The sequence below is a fragment of the Pituophis catenifer genome, unplaced genomic scaffold, assembly GCF_029215685.1.
Source record: "Pituophis catenifer annectens isolate HBS135680 unplaced genomic scaffold, rPitCat1.0.hap2 SCAF_3, whole genome shotgun sequence".
NCBI classification, from domain to species: domain Eukaryota; kingdom Metazoa; phylum Chordata; class Lepidosauria; order Squamata; family Colubridae; genus Pituophis; species Pituophis catenifer.
The window spans coordinates 142792297-142817673 of record NW_027256883.1 but is presented as its reverse complement, the minus strand read 5'-3'; the positions used below and the strand labels follow the sequence as shown (position 1 = coordinate 142817673).

The 25377-nt window shown below is 35.5% G+C and overlaps 1 protein-coding gene across 2 annotated transcripts in view; it reads right to left on the bottom strand.

Moving 5' to 3' along the window:
• The window catches only part of SLC44A5 (solute carrier family 44 member 5), a 162250-nt gene that overhangs the window by 17805 nt on the left and 119068 nt on the right, over nt 1-25377 (bottom strand). For both annotated transcript variants that reach the window (XM_070941259.1, XM_070941260.1), the window contains 9 exons: nt 24151-24235; nt 20304-20388; nt 18795-18914; nt 13307-13367; nt 11013-11136; nt 9479-9562; nt 9075-9187; nt 7097-7228; nt 4035-4134 (listed from right to left, as the gene is read on the bottom strand). In XM_070941259.1, the coding sequence (XP_070797360.1) occupies nt 4035-4134; nt 7097-7228; nt 9075-9187; nt 9479-9562; nt 11013-11136; nt 13307-13367; nt 18795-18914; nt 20304-20388; nt 24151-24235 (904 nt within the window). The remainder of the gene's footprint in view (nt 1-4034; nt 4135-7096; nt 7229-9074; nt 9188-9478; nt 9563-11012; nt 11137-13306; nt 13368-18794; nt 18915-20303; nt 20389-24150; nt 24236-25377) is intronic.

Here is a 25377-nt window from a genome sequence, read left to right as displayed (position 1 = left end):
AAATATTAGCAATTTTGGGTTGCTAATCATTGCCCTACAAAATTTCATCTTTCATTTTGTCCTAGGTTCTACCTCTTCCTCAACTCTTCATTTGCATTTTGTATTATCCTTTAATATTTGTTTTATCAATATTTTTATTCAATGTCTTTTACAACAAGGCATGCTTCACCCCTGCCCCCATACTGTAATTTTTGGTATCAGCTTCAAAAATCTTTTTTTTTTAATTGTAACTTCTGTCCAATGCCCAGGTCTTTTGTTCTACACAAAAATTCATCCATCGTAGTTCTTAGTACATGTTGAAACTGACATAATGAATCTTATTTCCCTTAGCTTCTTTATACAATGGGACCCCAGAAATAAGAACTGTGGCTCTTCAGATGTGATTGAGTTATATCTCCTAGGAGACACAATCACTCTAATCAATTCTGAATACTGGAAATTGTACGTGAAGAACAATAGCTCTTTCATCCCTGCTATATCCCACAGAATAATAAAGTTCAGACTTTTCTTTCTTGGGTTTACAAATACACAGAAGACATCTTCAATTTTTGTTGCCAATGAAGGGGACTCCGCAAAGGGAAGGAAATATTCAAACAGAAGGGCAACATATTTAGGGGGGAAATGAAACTCAGCACCACCTGTGAGTGACATGGCAGAAAATCAGAAGCCACTCAGAAGTGGTATGGTTAGGATTTGCTTGTAAGTAGGAAAAGGGTAAACAAGAATGGAGACTTTCTTTGGTCCATGCATGGAGTAAAAAAAAGTCAAATTTAAATGAAAGTCTAATATTTCTTTTCTCCTTTCTAACAAATCTCTTCTAGGGAACATTTTATTGTTCTCTTTATTCTTTGTCAATGTTCGTTTATTATTTCCATTTATACGGCTGCCCATCTCAAATGACTCAAGGCAGATAACAACCATTAAAAACAAGGCAGATAACAACTATTAAAAACATCATAAAACAACACACACAATCAGCAGCTGGTAAAAATGTAGAACCAGAACCAATAAATGAATATAGCCATTGCACAGGTTCTGCTGCACAACTGGATCCCTAAGTCTGGTAACAAACCCATGCTTTTAAATTCTCATGGACAGCCAGCAGGCTCAGGGCTAATCTAATCTCTGGAGTTTATATATAATCTGTTTCTGTCATGGCATATAATTCAAAGATTATATGCCATGACAGAAAACGTTCTTTGCCTGATGATGTTTCCAAATAGCCAGAAGAGCATAATGGACCGAAGGTAGATATAATCAGGGAGAGTTTATCTAGTCCCTCAGGCAAGCCAGAGCAATTTATAGGTCATTACCAGCATCTTGAATTGAACCTAGAAATGGCAACCAATGCAGCTTGCAGAGCAGAAGTATAATGTGGGCTGATCAAGCAGCACACATAATGCCACTGCAATATGTACCACTGTAGCTTTCAGATATTCTTTAAGGGCAGCTACACATAAGGCACATAGTAATAGTCCATTCATCAGTGTGTTGAACAGAGCATCTTGGTCCAGGAATGGATGGATGCATTTATTTATCTATTTAAAACATTTATATAACCACCCGTCTTATATCGAACTCTGGGTGGTTTCCAACCAACAATTAAAACAATATCAATAAAAAGACAACATAGCACATATACTTCCATATATCTATCAAAACCTCAAATATCAAACCTGGTACCAAAGGCAAGCTTCCATATGCAGCCTATCATTAAACCTTCATGTCCTTTTTACCCTATGTCATCTTGATAATTTCTTGGTAATGTTATGAAACCTGACTTTCTTCTCTACATGAGAATACTTTTATATAATTACCATTTCAATTTTAATTAGCTTTCCCTAATGTGAGCAATATACTCTGTGCATGTTTATAATTATTTTACATAATTCAAATAAGAGCTAAAACTTAAATTAAACCTTGCATTAAACGTTAGTTCTACATGGACAATTAATGTATTGTGCTAGAAACATCTTGAATGGGTTTTTTTTCAATCACTGAAGAACAGTGTACGCTTATGCTATTCAAGAAATAATTACTACAAATCAGTGCATTTCAGAATTTAATAATAGATAGGCCTTATTGAAATCATAAATTGTTTACAATAATAAACTGCTTGTTAAATTCTATGAATAGATCATAACTGATTTATTGCTAATATAAACTGCCATTTCACTGAAGAGATGATTACACTAAATTTGAAAAAAATTACTCTTGATCAAGGATTACTCTTAAATCAAGGTTTAATTTAAGCTTTCAGTCATTAACCACATATTTTTCAAGACCTTGATTAAGGGTTGCATTCTACTGTGTTCACAATGAAATGCAACATTTCTTTTGATTAATGCATCAAAATGCATCATATTTATGCACTTTCCAATGCAGAAACATTGGACAGTATTTCTGTGATCTTCAGTGACCTTTCATGGAATATAGCCAATGCTATAATGAAATAATATTTTTTTCACTAGACGTTTATGAAAATTTCTGCACATATTCTTTTAATTGCATTATTTAATTTGCTATGATGCTTGCAGGTGAGCCCAGAAAAATAGTTGAGTTTGATGACAAGACTACAAAGTTGATACCCCACTATATATATTTACTTTCAACTTCCCCCAAAACAGCAATTCTGATTATTGGCACGTGAAGGATAACAGTCTGAAATTCAGTTTATACAAGGACAGAGACAAGGCTGTTCTTTATAGAGGGAAAAAACCCGAGAGAATACTCTTGGCCTTATATTTATTTTCGGTATCATTTCAGACAAAATAAACAAACAAATTATGTTGACCGATTCTTCCATAGAGATGCCAAATGTACATTTTAAATGAAAAAATAGAAATATTATATAAAGTGGGTAACGTAATTCAGAGTTTTTGAGGTAGCAGAGTCAAATTAATTAATCAAGACTTGGCATTCTTGCAGAATACTTCTCTTCACCATTAAGATAACCTCTTTTGAAAGAGAATGTCTGGTCTCCTTCCTTCACTGTACAATCTGACTAGAGCAAACAGCCTGATATCTTCCTGGCAGGCTTCCAGTTATCATGGCTTTTTGCCAACTCTGCATACAATCATATTTTTATGCAGGCACTCAAACAGTTGTTCTGTGCTAGTTTGTGTCAGTTTTGTTGATGGGAAGAGTAGAGCTGGTTTAGTTCTCATAGAAACGTTTCTCATAGGAGAGAAAGGGAAATGGCTTCTAGATGGTCTGACTTTGGAAATGGAATCTCACAAAATTATCAGAGAGCACTCTAAGAAGAAAAAATGAAGGGAAGTAGAATGGCCATCGAGGCTGGCAACTAAAATGGCTAAAGAAAGCACTGGGCAATTCAAAACTTAATGTTTAGAAGGCTTTCTGTTGAACTGAAAATGGACGGACCAGTGATAATTGCTGAAAATTTATTGCTACTTTAGGAGAGTCATATGGAGAATAGGGCATGATTCAGACAAGTGTGCTGAGAAGCAGAAGGAAAGCACCATAGGAGGGTGTGAAAGCAGAAAACAGCTCTCAGTGGATCTGAATTTGATTTTACCAGCCTAAATGAGAAAAACCAGCTGTCAACTGGGCAGATAGAAAAAAAATTGCCACCAACCTCTGTAAGCCATTCTCTAACTCTAAAATTAGGTAGTAAACAGGGTAAGGAATAGAGCATTCCGTTATATATTTAGCTCACATTGTAATCTACAAAAATTGGATGCTTAAAATTGTTTTAGGCTGCAGGGGGAAAAATGTTCTTGCCTCACAGTTGAAGCTGTTTAATCAGCTGAGGCTTGGAGAAAGGAAGACATTTGCAAGGGATTGCAGTAAAATCAGTTTCTTGCTTGCCAAGTAAGGCTCAAAAGTGAAATTGCACACAATTCTCATTTTAACATGCTTCTTTTTTTTTCCTTTTTTAAAAATCAAGTGGTATATTGCCCTGAATTTCTAGCAAACCCTAAAAATCTATATTAGGTCACAGTCTCTGCACTAATGGATGGGGAAGGCTGTGTTCAGAATACTGCAAAAATGAGGATGCTAATAATACTCACCGGCTACCTTCTTTCAAAAGGGCAATTGCAATCCGAATTCGATTTCTCAGAAATATTAACATCAGTATAATGACAACTTCCACTATACAAAGTAGTATCACTGAAAATAACAAGAAATGAGTTTGTCAAAAAATAAGGCTGACTTAATCTCACAACAACACATTACCAGTTAGAAGGGCCCTTTCACGACTGCATCTTATTCAGGATTCCAGCAGAATTAATTCTTAACGTACTTAGATCTAGCCTATGTGCAAGAATGTCATCAAGATTGTACTCTCTCATCACAATTGTACTTATGTGTTTCATTTTGCATATGTAAGGCATCTCCTCAATGAATATTATGGCATATTGTACAACAAAGTTGATGAAGAAAACCATTCATTTAAAAGCAAAGCAATTTCAATGCAATGCAGAGCTTTAAATATAATTCAAATTCAACATGATTAGCGTAAAGAAATATCTGTTTGCAATTAGAGTCCTACTCACTGACTCCCTTTTGCTATTTTCATTCATATCTGAAGATGTTGGATATAATTAATGCTTATATGTGACTGTTTTTGTTCTTTTATTTATTGTATCTCAGTGCTTACCATTATTATTCTTGGATAATAACTTTTTAATGACTAACAGCAGCCTGAATTTCAGTTATTTTTTATGTACTGATATTTACTTCTGTACTTTATGTACTGATATTTACTTGAAGTTAGCCATATAGAATTCCAATATGTTTTGACAAGATTCAGAAATTCTGCAAATGAGAAATAACACTGAAATCTTATGTCTTTTCTTTTTCTTTTTCAGAAAGCAACAGGGTAAAAACAACAAAGGAACAATCCACTTTATCTCAGGCATGAAAACTCACATTGAGTTTTATTGAACATAATGAGGATTATTTCTAAGTTCTATTCATTTTAAGTCTTGATCCACCAGACGTTTTAGAATACAATACTATTGTTTCCAGAGCAGGGAAAAAACCAGGGAGACTTTACAATTTGATTTTGCCTGTAGACTAAATGAACATGTAATGTATTTTTAAGAAACTTATTTATCTATATGGGACAGTAAAATACAATATTTTGTACTGTGTTTCAGTGCAACTTACCCTACTTATCCTAGGATCTTCCCAGCCTATTCCCATGTTTCCTACCTGCACAGGTGCAACAAAGCATGAGCTATGTTTCATCATGCATTCTCTAATTCATTCATTCACTTTAAGAACAAATAAAGTCAACAGCTTGGCTGCATCTTGCATAGCCTGAAAGCATATTCCAGAGCAAACGACTACAATTTGGAGCCATATAGATACGTCAGACCACACATTCCATAATTTACAGATGTCACAGCATCTGGAAATAGCAATAGCACTTAGACATATACCGCTTCATAGTGCTTTTACAGCCCTTTCTAAGTGGTTTACAGAGTCAGCATATTGCCCCAACAACCTGGGTTCTCATTTTACCACCTTGGAAGGATGGGTAAGGAAGGAAGGCTGAGTCAACCTTGAGCCTGTAAGATTTGAACTGCCGAACTGCAGCTAGCTGAAGTAGCCTGCAGTACTGCACTCTAACCACTGTGCCATCTCGGCTCTTGGTCTTAGTCTCTTAGTCATGGACATACTCTAGCTGAAGCTGTTATGTGTGATCACCTGACATTTTGGGGTGCAATATTATTAGCATGCTGACAATAACAGACTTTATAACACTCTCTTGCCCTGTGACAGAGATGACATTAATGCTCCAAGTCAGGGGTGTAAAACTCATGTCATCACGGTGGTGTCACATGATGTATTGGGACTTTTTCCACCTTCACTAAACTGGGCGTGGGCATGGCCAACACATGATGCATCTGGCCCGCAGGCCAGGAATTTGACAATCTCTAAGTGTTTGGAGGTTTTCAGGATCTGGAGAGGTCAGAATGGGTTAAAGCTGAATTCAAGAAAGCAGAAGTCATGTTTGTTCAAAAAGTCATCTGTTGATCTCAATGTTATCACTTGATGAGCAAACACTGCTCACAAAGGAGCAAGATTATCACTAGAAAGCCCTTCTGAACTCACAGCTCCTGCTAAAACAGCAAGTAAAATTGTAGCTAGAGAAGTTATAGCCCGGTTGCAATAACTGATTCACCAGTTGCAGTATTACCTGGTGTCAGAGAACCTGGGAACAATTAACTCTTGCCCTGACTAACCCAGTTAGATAGCTACAATGCACTCTGCATGGAAGTACCTTTAAAGACAAATCAGAAGTAACTATTAGTCCAGAATTGGGGACACATTACAGCTATGCTGTGAGTTACGAATTAGCTTCCAATTGACTTCTAGATGTAATGTAAAGTAATTTTGACCTGTAAAGATCTTTCTACCTCGGCACCTGAGACATTGCAAGATGACTTGGTCCAAACAAAAGCACCCCAAATATTAGGGCATTTAGGATTAACATACTCCTAGTTCTCAACTTTGCAGAATAAAAGAAGCTAAGGGTGGAAGTCACTGCTTTTCAAGTGTTGTGTTGGTTCTCTAGAACAAATTCCTACTGGAGATAAGACCAATATTCTTATCTGATACGATAACATTCAAGAAAATCCTGAAGCCAGAGTTTATCCAGAAAGCCTTCTAATTAGACTTGTCCATCTTTTATCTTTGTTATTTCTTACTAATATTGGAGCTGAGATGGAGGTGTGATTCTGTGGCATTTTAATTATCAATTTGTACTATGGATAAATTTCTTTATATCATGTAAGCCTCTGAGAATCAATTCAAATTGTAGTGGTATATAACTGCAGTGAAATAAAGACATTTAGAAATGTCTTGTTTAGACAAACAAGACATTTAGGAAATCTGGTTTTCAGAGAGCAAGCTCGCATATTGTACCCTTGATTTTTTTTCTTTCAATGTGCTGGATAAACTCATCTAACTCCAGCTTATTTGTCAACCCATGTTTTAAACATATCATAGCTTACCATGGAGTATATTGAGTATGGTGTCAATCAATCATCAAAGAAGTTGTTTAGTCAGGATAATATTAAGCAGGTGTCTCAAAATACAGGTTTCTCAAAAATTCACTTACTAAATGCTAACCATGTTTGCCTCAGTTGCAGATAGACCCTGAAATCTGTCTGGAATCCAATATCATAGATGGTAAGATCAGAACCAGGTATTCCATGAAGGCGATGATATTCCCAGTAGCAATGCCAGATACCTTTTGAAAAAGAAAAAATAGAATCATAAAACAATTTACATCCTTTCGATAATCTATACTATGGTTTGTTTCAAACCAAAGAGAACTTTCTGGCAGAAAGATGCCAGATCAAATATAAGAGCTGCAAACTACATGCTTGACTTGGGACCTAACACTCAGTAGAAGCCTTCTTCTGATACGTATGCATGATCAAAAGTCACTTTTTATATGCTTATCAATCAGAAATTTATGAATGGCAAAAGAGAGAAAAATAGTGATTTTTACAGAAGTAACCCTTGATTTGGTATGTTCTTGTTGGACTAAAAAAAACCCCGGGATCTCTATTTTTGCTAGTGAAAGACTAGAATTTTTTTGCTCTTAGAGAAATTTTGAATGCATTAGTTTCAGTTCCCGTGATTTGGGTTTGGTTCCTGTTCTCAATGCTCCATTTAATTTTTTAACTTTAACTGCCATGTTGGCAAACATTTGCATATTTCTGCTCTGCTGAATTTCAAATGAATTATTGCATTATTTTAAAATTTTATTATATTTCATTTTGTATGGCAAACGGAGATTAGCTGCTCTATGAGTTATTTTATAAATCTAGCCAGTAAATACTAAAAAGAAAGCAAAACAAACTTTACAAAGTCTAGAGGTACTCTTATTTGAAGAAAATAGCTTCCTGACTTCCAAACAATCATCAGTCTTTTCACAAATAATTGAAATTCCAAAAGAAACTTGCCAATAACTTTTTGAGAAGGTGGAGCACCACCCAGTATTTTCTCTCATGTTTCAGGTGGGGGAAAAAATCTCAAGTTCTATCAGGGAGCAACATCAAACATGAAGAATATTGAATATTCTACACTGATAGCTGTCAAAACAGAGCATTCATATGATATGTGGGTCATGTTTGATAACTGTACAGGTGTTTCTGAATCAGGAAACTGCAGAAAAATTCTCTCAGTATGCAGTGAAATAGGTTATTAAATTGTCACAGGTGATGAGCCAGGTAACTAGTCTCTCTCTCTATCTATAGAAAGGCATACATATATTTTTGAAAAAGCTTGTCACATAAACCAACCTTACGTCCTACCTAGTTGTTTAGTTGAGGTTGGATAGTTTTGATGAGGATGACTGTAAGGCACCTCAAATTCTTGTAAACTAAGAGCTCTATAAATCTATCATGTTATATTTCGGTATTTAGTAGGGCAGAACAAGGAGAAATCATAAATTTAAACTATTTTGTTTAATTTAAATTTAAACAAAAACCAGATTGTGATATTATACTCTAGATATACTAAAACACACATACATAACAAGTAAACATCTGCATAGTGGGTAGAAGACTAGGATGTTTTTCCTTGGCCTAAGTAGTAGTAAAGTATTAATACTAGGTATTGCACTGCTGAAGGAAGAACATATTGTGTGGAATCCTTGGTGTTCTCTGAGCTTGATTGTTTTCTTACAGAAGTTTCATTACTTAACTAGGTAACATCATCAATGCTAGAAGGGAGCGGGGTTTGCTGTTTATACCATGGCTATTTAACATTCAATTAGCTAGTTTGTAATAGGAAAAGAGTATATAGAGCAGGGGTGTCAAACACACAGCATGTGGGCTGGATACGGCCCATGCAGGCCACAGCCACCCGGCTCCACAATGGACAAAAACAATCCTGATACATCACAATATGACCTGCAATGCGATCGGGTTTGACACCCCGATCTAGAGGACAAATAGAATGGCCCAACACTAAGTCATTTAATGGGGAAAGTGTGAGATAGTATAGAATTAACTGATAATCAGTTCTGCTTATCTCAGTATTAGTAATAAAGTGCTAGATGGCTGTATGTAATATTTGGCACTTACCATATCCTATAATCCCAATTACACCAAAGATGAAAATCCAGAAGAGAACTCCTGCTATGAATCTCAGGAGCACAAGAAAGAGCAAGCTGACTACCATCGCAATAAACAGCCCTCTGGAAGTAAAACAAAAACAAAAAATACAACAGTTAAAAATTGAGCAAGCAGTCTTATACAGTGTTGTATACTGGCTTAAAGTATGGCGCTTTAATTGTTTTACCTAATTTCATTGAGACCTAAAGCAAATAGCAACTAGAAATATAGAAAAATGAATTCATATAAAAGAACCGAATAAAAAAAGCACAAAAGAATGAATAAGGGCTAAGAAGAGAAGTTATATTCCCACTTTGCATGCACCATGACTGTTTATATGCTGAAGGCATGACTTTTGATGAATAAGAACTTACATTAAAATCCAGTACCAAGAGCTTGCGTAGTCTTCAAAAATCTTCATCCCAACTGATCTTGCATCAAGAACATTATTGATGCCACTTTAAAAAGGAAAAGAAAAACAAGTTTTAGACTAGGTCCCTCTTATGTAAATCAACCAACCTAAGAGCTTACTGTAAGTAATATGTACATCAAGTCACAAATTAAGTCACAACTCTGTTCATAGTGTTTGGTTAATTGGCAAAATGGAATATTACTAGGGTCATCCCTCGTAATAAACCTATATTACACTGAGATTTGTGCCCAAAGCAATAATAAGCTACAGGAAAATATAAATCTTATGGAAAAGGCAAGAATGTAGGTTCTAATTCTATACATATTCAATAGACATACTTTTATACAGTATATTACAGAACATATAGTTTACGCTATTAAACTATTAACATTTCCAAAAAATTAAAATTAAAATAACATCATAGGATATCTAAACAATAAGACTGTAGGATATCTAAACAACATTTCTATTACTAGTTATAGTATAAGCACCATTCTAGGGAAGCACCTGTAGGGTTTTAGTACTGGTTAACTATAGATGGCTGTGTCATCTGAAAGTCAACTATGGATTATGCTTTTTTGAATTAACCATTCTGAAGGTTGTGCAAGATGGAAAGCTTTGGAGTTTATTTTTAAGGTTGTCTTTCTTGTGCTTGAGAGTCCTTATAGTGACTAAGATGTCAACAAGGACCAAAGAAATGCAGGTTCAAGAGCAGTCTTAGCCATAAATACTGTAGTAATGGGAGTCTTTGTCCCAATCACTTTTTCTCTTCAACCTCTGCTACAATGATGCTCATGATGGGGAAAATGGAACTTCCTTTGTTTTCCCCATCATTAGCGCATCCTCCTTTTGCTGCAGAGAAAACTGCTTGGTCAAATGAATGAAGTATTGCTTTTATTAAGCAGCCTTTAATATCCTGTTTGAACAGAAAGAAAGGATAAAAATAAAACAAAAATCCTAATGACAAGCTATAATGTTATTATTTGACTGAATCAGTCCAAGATACTTGGATAAGGAGTGAATCAGTAGTGGGTTCCTCTTACCTTCGCTCCCAGTTTGGAACCGGGAATGCACATGCGTGCTTGCTTTGCTTGTGCATGGCGCTTCTGCGCATGCACAGAACTTTCTGTGCATGCGTAGAGCATCCATGGTGATGTGTGGCCGGGTGGGCAGAGCCTCCTGCCGCCGCCACTACCGGTTCGCCCAAACTGGAGTGAACCGGTAGAAACCCATCACTGGAGTAAATGTTTCAGACCAAAAAAAAAAAAAAGAAGTCCAGTTGCCACAATTCAGCTTACAGACATGGATAAAAAAATAATTTGCATATAAAGTTGCTCATGGAACAAATGAAATCAAAATCATGAAATTTCTCTACTACATAGAGGTTTGTCTGTGAGATTACTACTGTAAAAAAAAAAATCCATGGCAGTGTATTTATATGACAACTGGTCAAGCAAAGTTGCATAGGTAAACACAAAAACACACTCTATCCATACTTTGCTGCTTCCCTGAGATCTGTTACATTCCGTGTTTTTCCTCTTCCATCTCTGAAAGTAGTTTGGTTGGCCACAGTCAGAATTCCATTTTTAGTAGAGAAATCAGGAAAGCACCTCTTAAGGACTGTGGAAACAAAAAGCTATCTGTAGTGTCATGTGTCTTTTTATTATGATTCATATTTGATACTGAGATGAAACAATACAGATCAAATTGCACTAAATTTCATCATATTAGATTTAATATGACTAGATATAATAATTAGCAGAAATTCTGTTTGTTTAAAGCGGTATGTGTTATACAGTATAGTGTGTAACTCATAAACAATATCTGTTTCATTAAATATACTAATGAAATTTTCCATGTATTTTATTTGAAATGTAGATAAGGTGGACTCAAAACACCTGCTCCCTCCTAAGCATACCGATGAGCTACAAATCTGTTAACAGTGTCCATTTTGCTCTCTGAATTCATGGAGACGTTACCCTAGCCCCAATGGGATTTTCCTATGCCTTTTACCAGGAAATGTAAATAGGATGAATACTGAGGCATTATAAATCCTTTAGCAATGTCCATTTTGTTCTTCAAATTCATGGACACCTAACGCTAATCCCAAGGGAGTTTGCCCCATAAGGGGATTTTCTCATATATTTTACCAGGAAATACAAATAGAATGGGCTAGAAAAGTAAGCACCCTCCTAAGCATACCGATGTCCTTTCTGTAATTTCTTTTCTTTCTAGTGTCAAAATTAAACATATTTCCTAACTATTTTAGAATTGTGATATGCTTTTTCAATCATTGAAAAAAATCACCCATCACCCTTATCAATCAATGATCATTTTCAGGAATCCCATAAGTATGACCGTAAAGAAAAGCCCCAATCATTTTAAACAATTCCCTATTTCTAGCAATATTCCATTTGTTAATTGGAATGGATTGCTACTACTTCTTTACTTCCTTGCTGCTAAAATTATTAGCAAAACTGTAAAATTTTACACAGACAATTATAGAAAGTCATTTACAAATCTACATTATTTCTCTTACTGTTGGTGTGGAAAAGTGGGGAGATCATAGTTGCATCAATTTTGCATTACTACATTCCTGCAATATTTGCTTCTACTTCATACAAATTGAAATATACTACATTTTAGGTTATCCTGGTAAATATCTACCTTTTTATAACTATTAATAAATTTGAAAATTGTGACAAAACATTACTACATTTTTCCATCACAGCAATTATTGTAGTTTTGGGCTTCTTTGTAACTGATAGAAAAGCCACAGCATGAATAGATACTGGATTCATATATCTACGTATTCTTCAGCATGTTTTTTTTTTTTAAAAATAGGGCTTGCTGGCTCCGTTTGCACATCATGATACAAACTATCAGTGGTGGGGTTAAGCCACTTCGCACCACTTCGGGAGAACCAGTTGTTAACTTTCTGAGCAGTTTGGCAAAGTAGTTGTTGGAAGAAATCATTAGGGCAGGGGACAGTTGTTAAATTACTTGAATCCCACCACTGCAAACCATGGTATATGAACAGTAATTTTATACAACACATTAAAAGAAAACTAACAATCCACATTGCTGTAAAATGTCTTGTGAATCCAAAAGGAAGCATTGCAAAAAGGAAAAGGATGCTGATCAAACTAGAGTGAAAAGAAAAGGGAGAGAAACAGTTCAGAAAGAAGTAAATGAATTTAGCATTATTTTATAACCCAAAAGAGACTAGCAGAATATGTATGTATGTATGTACAGTATACTGTATGCTAAGATAAAGCAAGATATGAGAAAAATAATTTGGAAATAAAGACTGTACACAGTATCACATGGCTCTACCTTATTCAAGGATACAATTAGCTGATATTTGGGGTACGTAAGTGGTCTTATTATATTGTAGCTGGAGGAAAGAAAGATTTAAAATGGGAAACACTAGGATTTCAAATTCTGCGGATTAACTGTACTGGGGAAGATTTTAAAGTGCTACAAATATACATATCACTTGAGTTTAGTTACGCTCTCTTCCTTCAAGTCATACTTGGTTTATTGGAAACCAATGTATGAATCATGTGTAAACCATAATTTCTAGCTTATAGCTAGATAACACATACCAACAAATCATGATTATAATAAATTATGCTTTACCTAAGGTGTAAATCTAGTATTTTTCTAATTTATCCCTTATACTATGTCCTTGAACTTTAGTTCAGAATATCTCAAATCTCAAAAGAAAATAAGATTTTAGTATTTGGCCCTGCCAATGTTAACACAACATAAATACACAGATACTTACAAGGCCGGCTTGGAATAATCATAGAAGGACAATCTTCATCACGCATAACTTGAGTTACAGACTGAAAGTCAAAATAAAAGCATAAGAAGAAATGCAGAAAAATGTTATCCGTTTTTTAATGCCAAGAATCAAAAAGTTATTACACATTATTGGTTAGAATTTCAGTGAGAACTATGAAGTTCAGGTCTTACTGGTTTCCTATTAATGGTAAAAAGAAGCCAGGAGGATTCCTGTCATGACTTTGAAGAGAAAATATTTCAGCAAGTAGCTTTGACCTAATTTCAGAATTAAATTGCTTTTTAATAGAATAAGCATAATGAATTTAGGACTGAAATCCAGGCTTTGTAAAAGCTTTTCAATATGAGATAATTGGAGAAGAATTTAATTTTTGAAAGACTAAAGTTGCTTCAAACCAGTGACCTGGCTGCAAATCAATTTGTTAATTCCAATGTCTTATATCTTTTGCTTTATCCTATCACTGAAATAAAGTACTTCCTAAACTGAATTGTCAGATGAGGATTCAAAAAGCCAAGATAGCAGTTGAGACTACATGATCAAAGCATCTCATTTTTGTACTTGCACTATAGTGTACTTGCACTATACTATAAGACAGGAGTCCCCAAACTTGGCAGCTTTAAGATTTGTGGACTTCAACTCCCAGCTGGAGAATTCTGGGAGTTGTAGTCCACAAATCTTAAAGCTGCCAAGTTTGAAGACCTCTGCTATAAGATTTACCAATGAACAGGACCTTGATCACATGGTCACAAGCACCCTTCTGCTTTCCTCCACCCCTGTGTTATGCTACAAATTATTTAATGAATATCAAATATAGCCATTCATTGCCCACATTTTGTCCTGGAATTCTACAATGTGGCTGAATCTGTTTTCTTTAGCAATTACTTAATTCCTTACTCCTACCAGATGATTGGATTCTCTGCAAGAATGTCTGTATTACAAAGCTCCAGTCGTAGGCCAAAATTCATTTCTGCGAAATTCTGATAAACCTACTAAGATACTACATGCTTTCTTTTTTCCTTAGCTGATGATGCACTTTGAAATTCAACTACCTTGGTTTTAAAAAAATGAGAGACAAAGGAACCCATTTCTCCCACTACAGAGGTAAGTAGTGCAGATGTGTACTGCAACAGCAAACAGATGTAGAGACTGACCTTATGGGACAGAGAAGAAAAGGAGATTTACGTATGGACCAGGGTCACGCAATTTGGGACCTCCTTTAAATTTGCCCATCTCACTCTTTCCTTACCTCTGCTAAAATGTTCTGGATCAGTGATGGCTCTATGGCTCTCTTAACTGAGACTATGACTCTCTTAACTGGGACACAGTTGCACGGCTTAGGCGCCTCCACATGGTGACCGCTGGAGAAGGTATGAACAGTGTCTGTGACTCTAAGTACTGGAGCTAAGATCCAAGCTACCGCCCCCCTGCAAAGCCAACCACCTTGTAGAGGGCTTGCTGCTGGTTGCTAACATGACTATAGAATTCAGTCCTGGTCCCCCTGGACTTTCGGACTCCAGTAGTAGAGATGGGAATGCCAATAGTACAGGCACCCAAAACAGAATGGGAAATCCCAACTTCCCATGCTTTTGTAGTTCCCATTTTAAGACCAAACGGGGCCTCGGCGGACACCAATTGCACCACCACTCGGCAGAGGTGAATGCTGAGCATGTAGCTGTGCTTCCCACATATAGAAATTTAACTATTCTATTGCACAAGATCTTAATTACACTGTGGTGCATTGTTCAGTGAATTGGAAATGTAGGACTTGTTTTTTTTTTTATTTGTTTAAAAGTACAAACAAGACAAAATGAGTAACAACAAAACATACAAAACATGTAAACAAAGAGTTCGAGTATACATGTTGTCAAAGCTATTGCAACTGTAATACATGTTCTTATTTGTGTATTGACTCTTCTTTGTTTGGTCTTACTCATCTATCTATCTGTATGATTCACTGTTAACTTGTGTTAGCGATTTATGTTCGTTTGTGTAACTCCAGTTGCTCCCTATTCTTTTTTCCTTTTTCTATTTTCTAACCAAGTGTACCACTTTTCCCATACTAGATAGTAGTCGTGTTCTTCTTTATCTTGTAGTTCCTTTGTGAGTCTGTCCATTTCTGCACATTCCATGATTTTACTAATTACTCTATCTTCTGTTGGTGTGTCACTACTCTTCCAATTTTGTGCAAAAATTATTCGTGCTGCTGTTGTTAGATGAATGATTAAGTATTTTATTTCCTTTTCATATTGTCCATTTATTATACCTAATAGAAAGGTTTCTGGCCTCATTTCTAATCTTCGTTGTGTGATTTCTTCTACTTGTGTTCTGATCATTTGCCAGTATTGTTTTGTTTTTGGGCAGGTCCACCATATGTGATAGTAGGTTCCTTTATAAAGTTTACATTTCCAGCATGTTGGAGAGGTGTTGGGAAACATTCTTGCCAGTCTGGCCAGTGGGAGGTGCCATCTGTAGAACATTTTGTACAGATTCTCCTTATATGGTACCGACATTGTTAATTTATAATTTATTGTCCATAGGTTCTCCCAAAATTTCATGCACTAGACTACTCTTATTGTATTTCAATATCGTTATTTGTGATAGTATTTTATCAGTAGTAGTGTCTAGAGTCTATGGTCTATATGGTGTAGATCTTCAAAATAAAGGTTAATCTTATTGGATTATAAATTACTTCTATAAATATCCTTAACACTCTAGTAATCAATAATTAATTAAATATATAAATATGTATTCAGGTAAGGGAGAGGAAAACTGGGTGAAGGACGTGAGGGAAAAACTTAGAGTTCTAGCACTTCATTAAATCTTAATATAGTTAATACAATATAATAATCAGTAATATCAATTAATGTCAATATAGTAGTGTAGTAATCGGTATAATAATCAGTCTATCAAATCAAAGCTTTCAAGTACAATCTAACTAAGATAAATATATAAGAGATTAAATATTATTTAAATTGATATCCACTTAAACTATTTGTTTCTAATTAGCTCTTAATTAATTATCCATATAGTAGATTAGAAATCAATTAATCAAATATCTCACAATCAACAAGCATTAATAAATGAATATATTGTTTTGCAAGGGTTAATCAGGTGTATATATATATATATATATATATATATATATATATATATATATATATATATATATATATATATGTTTTCTCAGGTTTTCGCGGGTGTTTGTATGTAGGTCTTTGGTTATTCGGGTCTTCTCCCACGTAAAATTGGAAGTGTCTTGGCGACGTTTCGACGAAGTCTCATTCGTCATCTTCAGGCTGGTGTTCTCGGCTTCGTGCTTCCAGGAGCAATGTGAGATCGCAGCTGTCTCTTCCTTTTAACTGCTAGTGGAGGTGTGAGCTGATTGGGTGGGAACTTGGCTGTGTTCTGATTGGGTGGAGGTGTGTTCTGATTGGTTAGGGGCTTGGCTGTGCTCTGATTGGCTGGGGTTGTGTTCTGTTTGGGTGGGGGCTTGGTTGTGCTCAGTTTAGTCTGAGTTGCAGGGGGATTTGAGCTGGTGAGCTGCGTTGTTGTTGTTTGGCTTCGTGTTTGTGGCCGTGCGAGCTCTTCATGGTGGGTGTCAGTGTGCTTCATGTATGGATTGGAGGGGTTTAAAGTGGCTAATGATGCAGCTGCGGTCTGGCTTCTGGTCCTTGGTCGTGGCTCATTATCAGTGTGGGTTTGAGTCTGCTTTCTGCGTGGATGTGTGGTGGTGACATCAGGTGTGGCACTCGTGAGTGTGGGTCTGGTGTCATTCGAACACAGCCAAGTTCCCACCCAATCAGCTCACACCTCCACTAGCAGTTAAAAGGAAGAGACAGCTGCGATCTCACATTGCTCCTGGAAGCACGAAGCCGAGAACACCAGCCTGAAGATGACGAATGAGACTTCGTCGAAACGTCGCCAAGACACTTCCAATTTTACGTGGGAGAAGACCCGAATAACCAAAGACATATATATATATATATATATATATATATATATATATATATATATATATATATATATATATATATATATAGGATTATTTTGCACTTAATATATAATTCTCTTTCACTCTTACTTAGGGAGTTCTTGTGTCCAAGTTGTTATATATTATAGTCTTTGATATCTCTCTCTCCGGAAGTATCCAATAGCTAAAAGTTCAACTGTCCAAAATTCAGCACTTTAAAGCACTTTAAAATAACCCGTTTGTTGTTATCAGTTAATTAGTTTTTGTATTAACTTCTCAGTTACTTTCCACTTGCCAGTCTGTTGCGCCACTCTCACTCCCTCTCCCGGCTTCAATGGCCTCCGACACTTTCACTTTCACTCTCACTCTTACCGTTTCGCTGTCTTCCTATTTAAATAGTCTCTGGATACTTCTGTCTAGTTTGCTATGTCTCTCTGATCAAGTCTGAAAAAAACCCCCTTCTTCTCCGTTGAATCCAAATCTGGAGTCTGGTCAATCGCCACCATGTAAATCCCTTTGAAACCTCTCATTTCAAAGCAGTCTCTCTTTTTCGCGCAGTCACCGCCTGACAAATCTTCTTCTGCCCTTGTTGTTTTTGGTCACTGCTGTCTCTGGCTGCTATTCTGCCGTCTTCTAGGGTCTCAAATTCGCTGCTCTCCACTCTCTACTTCGTTTATCGCTGTGCTTCGATTACTCCTCTTATTATTTCAATCCGCTTTCCATTTAAACTGGATACAGTTGCGTTCTCTTAGTTTGATCTTCTCTTCCTCCTATGCGGTTTCAGCGCTTAAGCGCCAGCCATAAAGGCTAGTTTTTTCCCGTCTGGAATTAGGAGGTTTCTCCTGAACCTTCGGGTTGGTTGCCTTCCCCCCCGAGGTCCTTGAAATTTCCTCCTTTTTTATTGATCTCTCCAAGATCAATAGCGCCTAAAACGGCTTCCTAGGTGGGAATCTTGGAGTTTCAAGAACGGAGCCCAGTTCTCTAGCTCCAAACCTGCTGACGTCGCCGCCGGAAGTCGGAAATGTAGGACTTGTTTTTAAATTACATTAAACTACATTGTTTTAAAATTAAAATTACTGTTTTCAGAGGCAGCTGGTGTTTTAGAGTGGTTAATGGAGGAGATCAATGTTCAAAACTATTCTCAACTATGCGTTGTGTTGACTATCACTATCCGTCAGTCCATAGTACCTCACAGGGTTGCCTTTGTAGGGATAATATGAAGTAAGTGGCCCACATAAGGTACCTTGAGTACTAGAGGTTATACAGGATATATATTCAATAAATATAAATAGAATAAATTACTTTTTAAGTATTTAGATGATTGCATTTGGTGATGTACTTTGGCCTCTTTGAAGAGACATTCATCTAATTTTAATTTTGGAGACTGACTTCCTTGCACTAGAAACTTTATAGCAATAGCTTTGCTGTAAGTCATCATGGAGAAAGTCATACAGATATAAATTTGCCATTGATGTTTTTATTCTAGACTGATAAACTCACCTTGCGTGGCTTAGTAAATCCAGGCTTGCAAAACTGTTTGTAGTACTCCCAATAACTTCTATAGGAAGATTGCATTTCTATGTAGGTTGCAAATCTGTCTGGGCACTTTGAAACACAAAGCTTTTAAGACAAAACCGAAAACCTGATTGAAGTAGCAGTGGAGGATGAGACCGTTATATTACCAAAAGACCTATACAAAAATCTATCATCTCTAAAAGTGCATCTTTTTTTAACAGATTGTTTGCTTAGCAAAGCATATATACAGTATACACATATAACAATTTCTTTTTTTTCTTCTCTATTTTGTAATGTCTAACAAGGGAAATGAGAAGAAACAAAAATATTCTTCTTTCAATGTCTATAGAATTTCTCCTAGTATTCCTTCTTGTTCTAAATATCTCATAAATAATTTTAAAAATTAACTTTTAAATGACAAAAGAAGACAAATTTGTATCTTGTGCAGCAATTAATCAAAGTGAATCTGTGAATCAGGCATACATAACCTTTTGGCAGGCAAAGGATATTTTTTTTTCTGCCGTTATTTATTATATTGTCACAGAGAACATGTCATTATTGAAGTAGTATTTTATCATTTTTGTTATTGTAATGTAATTCTACTGGAGGTATAACAAAAATCTCCAGGAAATCTTACTTCTGAAATGGGGAAATGAGCCACAAAATGTTGGTGATGTGACCCCAATCAACAAAAGTATTCAGATAACATTCAGATAGTTAACAACTTTTGCCCTTAATTTTGAAAAATAATTAATTATTTCTTTCTTGGTAAAATATTTATTTAAAATGATAGAATCAGAGGATTATCCTGAATGGATTATTTATTACATACATAAGGATTCTTCCAACGTAGTACAAATACAACGAGTTCTCTTCTTGCTCACATAGAATTGTGCACAAATCAAAATTTTGTAATTTCTCATCTTAGAAAAAAATTTCTGATTACCTACATAAAATTCTAGAGCTAAGTTATTGCCAGAATCTCTTCTCATAGGATATATTTGAGGAAAAACAGAAGGGATTATTTACTATATCATCTTCCCCAAGAGTTGCTGATCCAGTGAGTTTCCAATATATGTAGTTAGTTTCCAATATGTAATATGCAAGATTGTGCAAGGTTGTTTTTACTATCACTGCTATATCCCCTTAAGTCTATATCCAGAAAACATGAGTGAACAGTAAATATGGTGATAATATGAAGAAGCAACGTAAATGATGATTACCAAAACATCGTTTCTAGAGTAACCCCTTCTAACTTCTGCCTGTTAAAATCACAACTACTCAGTCCTGCACTCAATGTATGTTTTTCTTTCTTAAGTGATATTCTAAATAGACAGTTTCCTTTTCATCTTATCTGTATATCTCTTCTGAGAATACAGAATTTACATCTAACATTAGCATTTACTATACGTATATCCAATTCATAACACTTTTTATTTTCAAAACAGCTGTATCAAGATATAATCTGTGTATTTTTGACTATGTATTACATACCTGTGTTGTAGGGCACTGTAGGTTTATTAGCACTATAGGACTGGCACATTTCAGAATGTTAAAATAAAATAAAATTGTTTTGTTCCTACAAGATAGATAAAATGATTAGTTTCACTCCATGTATACGTATAGCAATAATTAATAATTAACAAAATGCATAAATATATTATACAGATATTAAAAATTCACTCCAAATCACTGCCTGTAGGGATTCCTATTATAGCACACACGAAGATTAATTTTGAGAAAATTGTTCTTTCCCTGTGCAATAGGATAGATAGCAGCAATTCATGCTAATTTAATCATACTTTTCACATTAATGTTTTATCACATATCCAATTTTCCACTGTGCAGTAAATTTATCTTGTACAGTTACTAAGTTTAAACACACACTACATGGTATCATAAAACTGGTATTTTTTATAGTAATCACAAGGTGGCACTAAAAATCAATGAAGAATTTGTTTGTATGTAGAAATCTATAGACCGTATAAAATCCCAAGAATACCTTTTCATAAGTATAGATCATTCTTATAACGAAAGACTACAATGACTTATATAGATATAAAACATACATTTGGCTTAAGCAGAGGGCAAAAAAGTTAACCCATTTATTTTTTAAGATAAATTCCCATTAGAAGTACCCTGACTTTCAGAAAGAGTGGATATAAAATATCAACAAATTAAATAATAAAGAATACTGTGTGTTTCATCAAGCTTCTATCAATGATCTAAAAACATTTAGAACTAATATTCCATAGTACAAAAATGGTTAAAATGGCAGATTAAAACTAGGAGCAGGGACATCCAAGTTTAAGTGCAACTTCAGTTGTAGATATCCACTTGATAACTGGGCCAGCAAATTTTCTGTCAGAATAATAGAATAATGGAGTTGGAAGGGACCTTAGAGGTCTTGTAGTTCAACCGACCCCCAGCTCAAGCAAGAAACCCTGTACCATTTCAGACAAATGGTTGTCCAATCTCTTCTTAAAAACCTCCAGTATTGGAGAACCCTCAACTTCTGGAGGCAAATTGTTCTGCTGATTAATTGTTCCAATTGTCAAGACATTTCTCCTTAGTTCTAGGTTGGTTCTCTCTTTGATTAATTTCCATCCATTACTTCTTGTTCTGCCTTCTAATGCTTTAGAAAATAGGTTGATACCCTCTTCTTATTTATTTTACTTATTTACTTATTTAATTTACAGATTTGCTGTTACAGAGATCCATAAAGAAGATCCCAATGTAAGCCATTTAAACCCTTACAGAAAAAGATGGGATTTGAATCCAGCAAATAAAATAAGGGAAAAATAAGAGATACTACAGCCTGCTTTGCCTCTTTTTTGAAAGCTGTGGAGGAGCCCTCTTTGGCTGTCTCTTTAGCATGGTTTGATGCATTGAAAAGGGAATTTTCCAACCCCCTTTGAAAAAGTTAAGGGAAAAAAAATCATACCCATATTCATCTATATGGCCACACTGCATCATTATGCTTTCTAATAGGAGAATTGTCTGCTGAGAAGAACTAAAGAGTTCTTTAAAGTGTTCTGGCTATCACCTCTTGATATACACCGTGAGTATACAACTAGGACTCTTTAAAATTGAAGTTCACATTGATAGATTCCAAATACATGCTGCAATGAAATTCATACAGCTGAGTGGCAATCTAATTGGAACTGAAGTGTTTTCTATTTGCTGATAATACAGAGAAAGCACTATAGAAGAGTAAAGCCGTGGCTTCTTTTTCAGGCTATCACACTATTGTCTTCTAAATGCAAAGGGAATATTGGTTTATATGGAGATTAACAAGGAGATGAATTGACGTAACTAAGTTCCCTCACAATGTACTTAACCTAAGATGGAATTAATTCTGTTATTTTAGTTCAATATCATCCCTTCCTGAAGAACTACGAACGTTGAAATTGGTTTCAAAACATCAAATATTCTAAAATATTTATTTGGTATAGAATTTGTTGAACCATTGCAACTATTATTTACATTTTATTGCTCTATGCCAAAGCACTTCAAATAGCAGTAGTATAAAGATTAGCATGTCTCTTCAAATTTAACTACTCTCAAGATATGAATTAGAGGCAGCTTCTGGGTTTTATAAACCATAAATCTTTAATCCATATCAGCAACCGGTCAAATTTCATAAAAGCTTTTTTACATAAAATTTTTATTTTTGCCTCCCAACTAGCTTACCAATATCTTCATACATAATGAATTCTAAAGTTGTAATTCAAAAAAGAATGAAATATGCAGATAAGGCTTGATGAGTGCTGAACATGGGTCCAAAGGATTTATAGTACAATTTTCACATATACTAATATATATGGAGACTGCCAAGTTCCGGAAGGTTGATGTATCATGCTACAGACTTATTATACTTTAAGGAAAATTATATTAAAATGCCACTTGTTTATAGCCTCTATAAATACAAAGAAACAAGTGTATTCTTGAATAACCGAATCTCCTGAGGCAAAGAGAAACAAATCTTGCCTTAGCCATGAAAGCCATTTGGGTGACTTTGGGCCGGTCACCCTTTCTCAGTCTAACCCACCTCACAGGGTTGTTGTGGAGAAAATAGGAGGAGGAAGGTGTGCTGAAGATATCTTGTCATCTTGAGTTAATTGTAAAAACAATAAAATACAAATAAATAAACATACGATATCTTTTTTCACACATTATATTAATCCAGGATTTTCAAGAACTTTGATGTACTGTATCAACTGCTCCTGTTTGGCTCTTCAAAAATTCCTTCCATGGTCTGCTTATTACATCATTTCAGAGGTGGGTTTCAGCAGGTTTTGACCAGTTCTGGAGAACCGGGAGCGGAAATTTTGAGTAGATCAGAGAACCGGTAGTAAAAATTCTGACTGGCCCCACCCCCATCTATTCTTTGCCTCCCGAGTCCCAGCTGATCAGGAGGAAATGGGGATTTTGCATTCAAAATACAAAAGGAAATGGGGAAAATCTCCATTCCGTCCCTGGATTGGGGAAGGAATGGAGATTTTACTTCCCTTGGAGTGGGGTGGGAATGGAGATTTTACAGTATCTTTCTCCTGTCACGCCCACCAAGCCATGCCATGCCCACCAAGCCACACCCACAGAACCGGTAGTAAAAAATTTTGAAACCCACCACTGCATCATTTCAACATATATGACATTATTTTAGGGGTAATTTTATGGTTGGAATGGATATAATTTGCTTTCTACAGGTCTCTAGTTCCCATTTCCATACCAAATCCCAGCAAAAATGGACTAGACATCTTTAATCGTATCCTGTCTAGTGACATAATCATGGCCTCCGTTAAGCCTTCGGAAAGGTTGGAAAGCAGAGTTGCAGCCCCTGACAACTTAAATGTTTGCCATATGTATCAATTTAAGCAAGCAAGAGAGCATTCTTGCCAGTTTCAGCTTCTGGCATATGATACTGCCTGAATAAAACATGACAAACTTACAGAAATAGGAAGCAGTCAGCTGTGCTTAGAAATTACTTTTCTCTCAGAATGACATAACAATTTCTCACTTGACATCTTATTTAAGTATTCAATTTATGTTGGCTAATCAGACCCAATGCATCTTAGGTTTACAGTCACTTGGATTCATGATGTAACAGTTACATATCTAAGTGACAGACAGTGTCTGGACTGAGCAGTGACTTGCTTTGAAGTCTGAGGGTTTTTTTAAAAAAAGAAATCTTAATTGGAATCCCAATTTTAAAAACCCAGTAAATGAAAGCAGAAGCCACCTGCACACTTTCAGTAAGACATCTGCAAAAAATAGGAAATGAGATAATAGTTCTGGTGCATGTGACAAGGACACAGATGCAAAAGAATTCAGTACTTACTCATTCGGTGTATCTTTTTGACCACAGAACTGCCCATAGCTATCAGTTGGATAGGCTACTTTTCTTGGGTCACCATGTACCCAGGCTGTTAAATGAAGAAGGAAAGCAAGAAAGCATCAAGTCATTTCGGTTGGAATTAAACTTTGCTACTCATTAAAATGCAATTCCTGTCATGAACTGTTTTAACCTCTCCCAATGGATACTTAGAATATTGATTGCTTCTTAAACAGTCGCCTTTTTTAATGAAAAAATATGGAGGGGATAGATACAAAGCAAAACATCTCTCTCCTGTTCCCCCCTTTTATATCACAATGTATCTGGCTGACAGCCAGAAAATGAGGTAATGCACTTAGAAAATGACAGTTATTAAAATGAGGAGAGGGATGCATTACAAAAGCTTTGTTGGCGTAAAGCCATACAGTAGTATTGAGCCAAGCTAAATACACTCAACTGACTTCATGCATACTTCTGAGTTGCCTTCTGTACACAGAATTGTATGAACCAATTAAAATACACTGTCAGATCCCAGTTTATGCAAATCACTTTGACTCTGATCTACTATAATTGCTGCAGTCTCACACTCCTCTTCATTTAATGGGGTTAAATGTAGAAAAACTGAAACAAAATCAAGCCAAAATCAAAATCTCCTCCAAGGTCGTCAGGATAATAATTGGAATCATAAGGCATGAAAACACCAGGCCTTAATCTTTGCAGGCCAAAGGTAGAAGGGACAATGCATAACTCCTAATAACCCAGACTTCTTTTGTACAGCTGGATTAAGGCAGAGTTTTATTTCCTTACTTTTATTTAAATATGAATTTTAAAGCAGATTTAATTCTATCTTAGTTTCGACACACATTTCATTATGTGCAGAACATAACAATATTGTGGTGCTGTGTTTATTTTTCTTGCAGATACTGAGAGCTTGCCATATTTTATATCATATTATGAAGTTTGACACCTGTGAAAAATGGCATTTGTGAAACACTAATGTAGGTCAGGAAATATATTTAGCAAAATCAAGCAGAAAAGAACACACTACTTAATCCAGGTATTATAATTTTCTTCTTCCACAACAATTAAATAAAAGAGAATATTTCCTTCCTCAGTTTTGTACAGAAAAACAACATCCATTCAATTATTGTTTTCCTCCATAAAAATTATTGTTTTGAAACCTAATAATTTCAACAATAAACTGTTCTATTAGGTATACAGGAAAGTATTCAT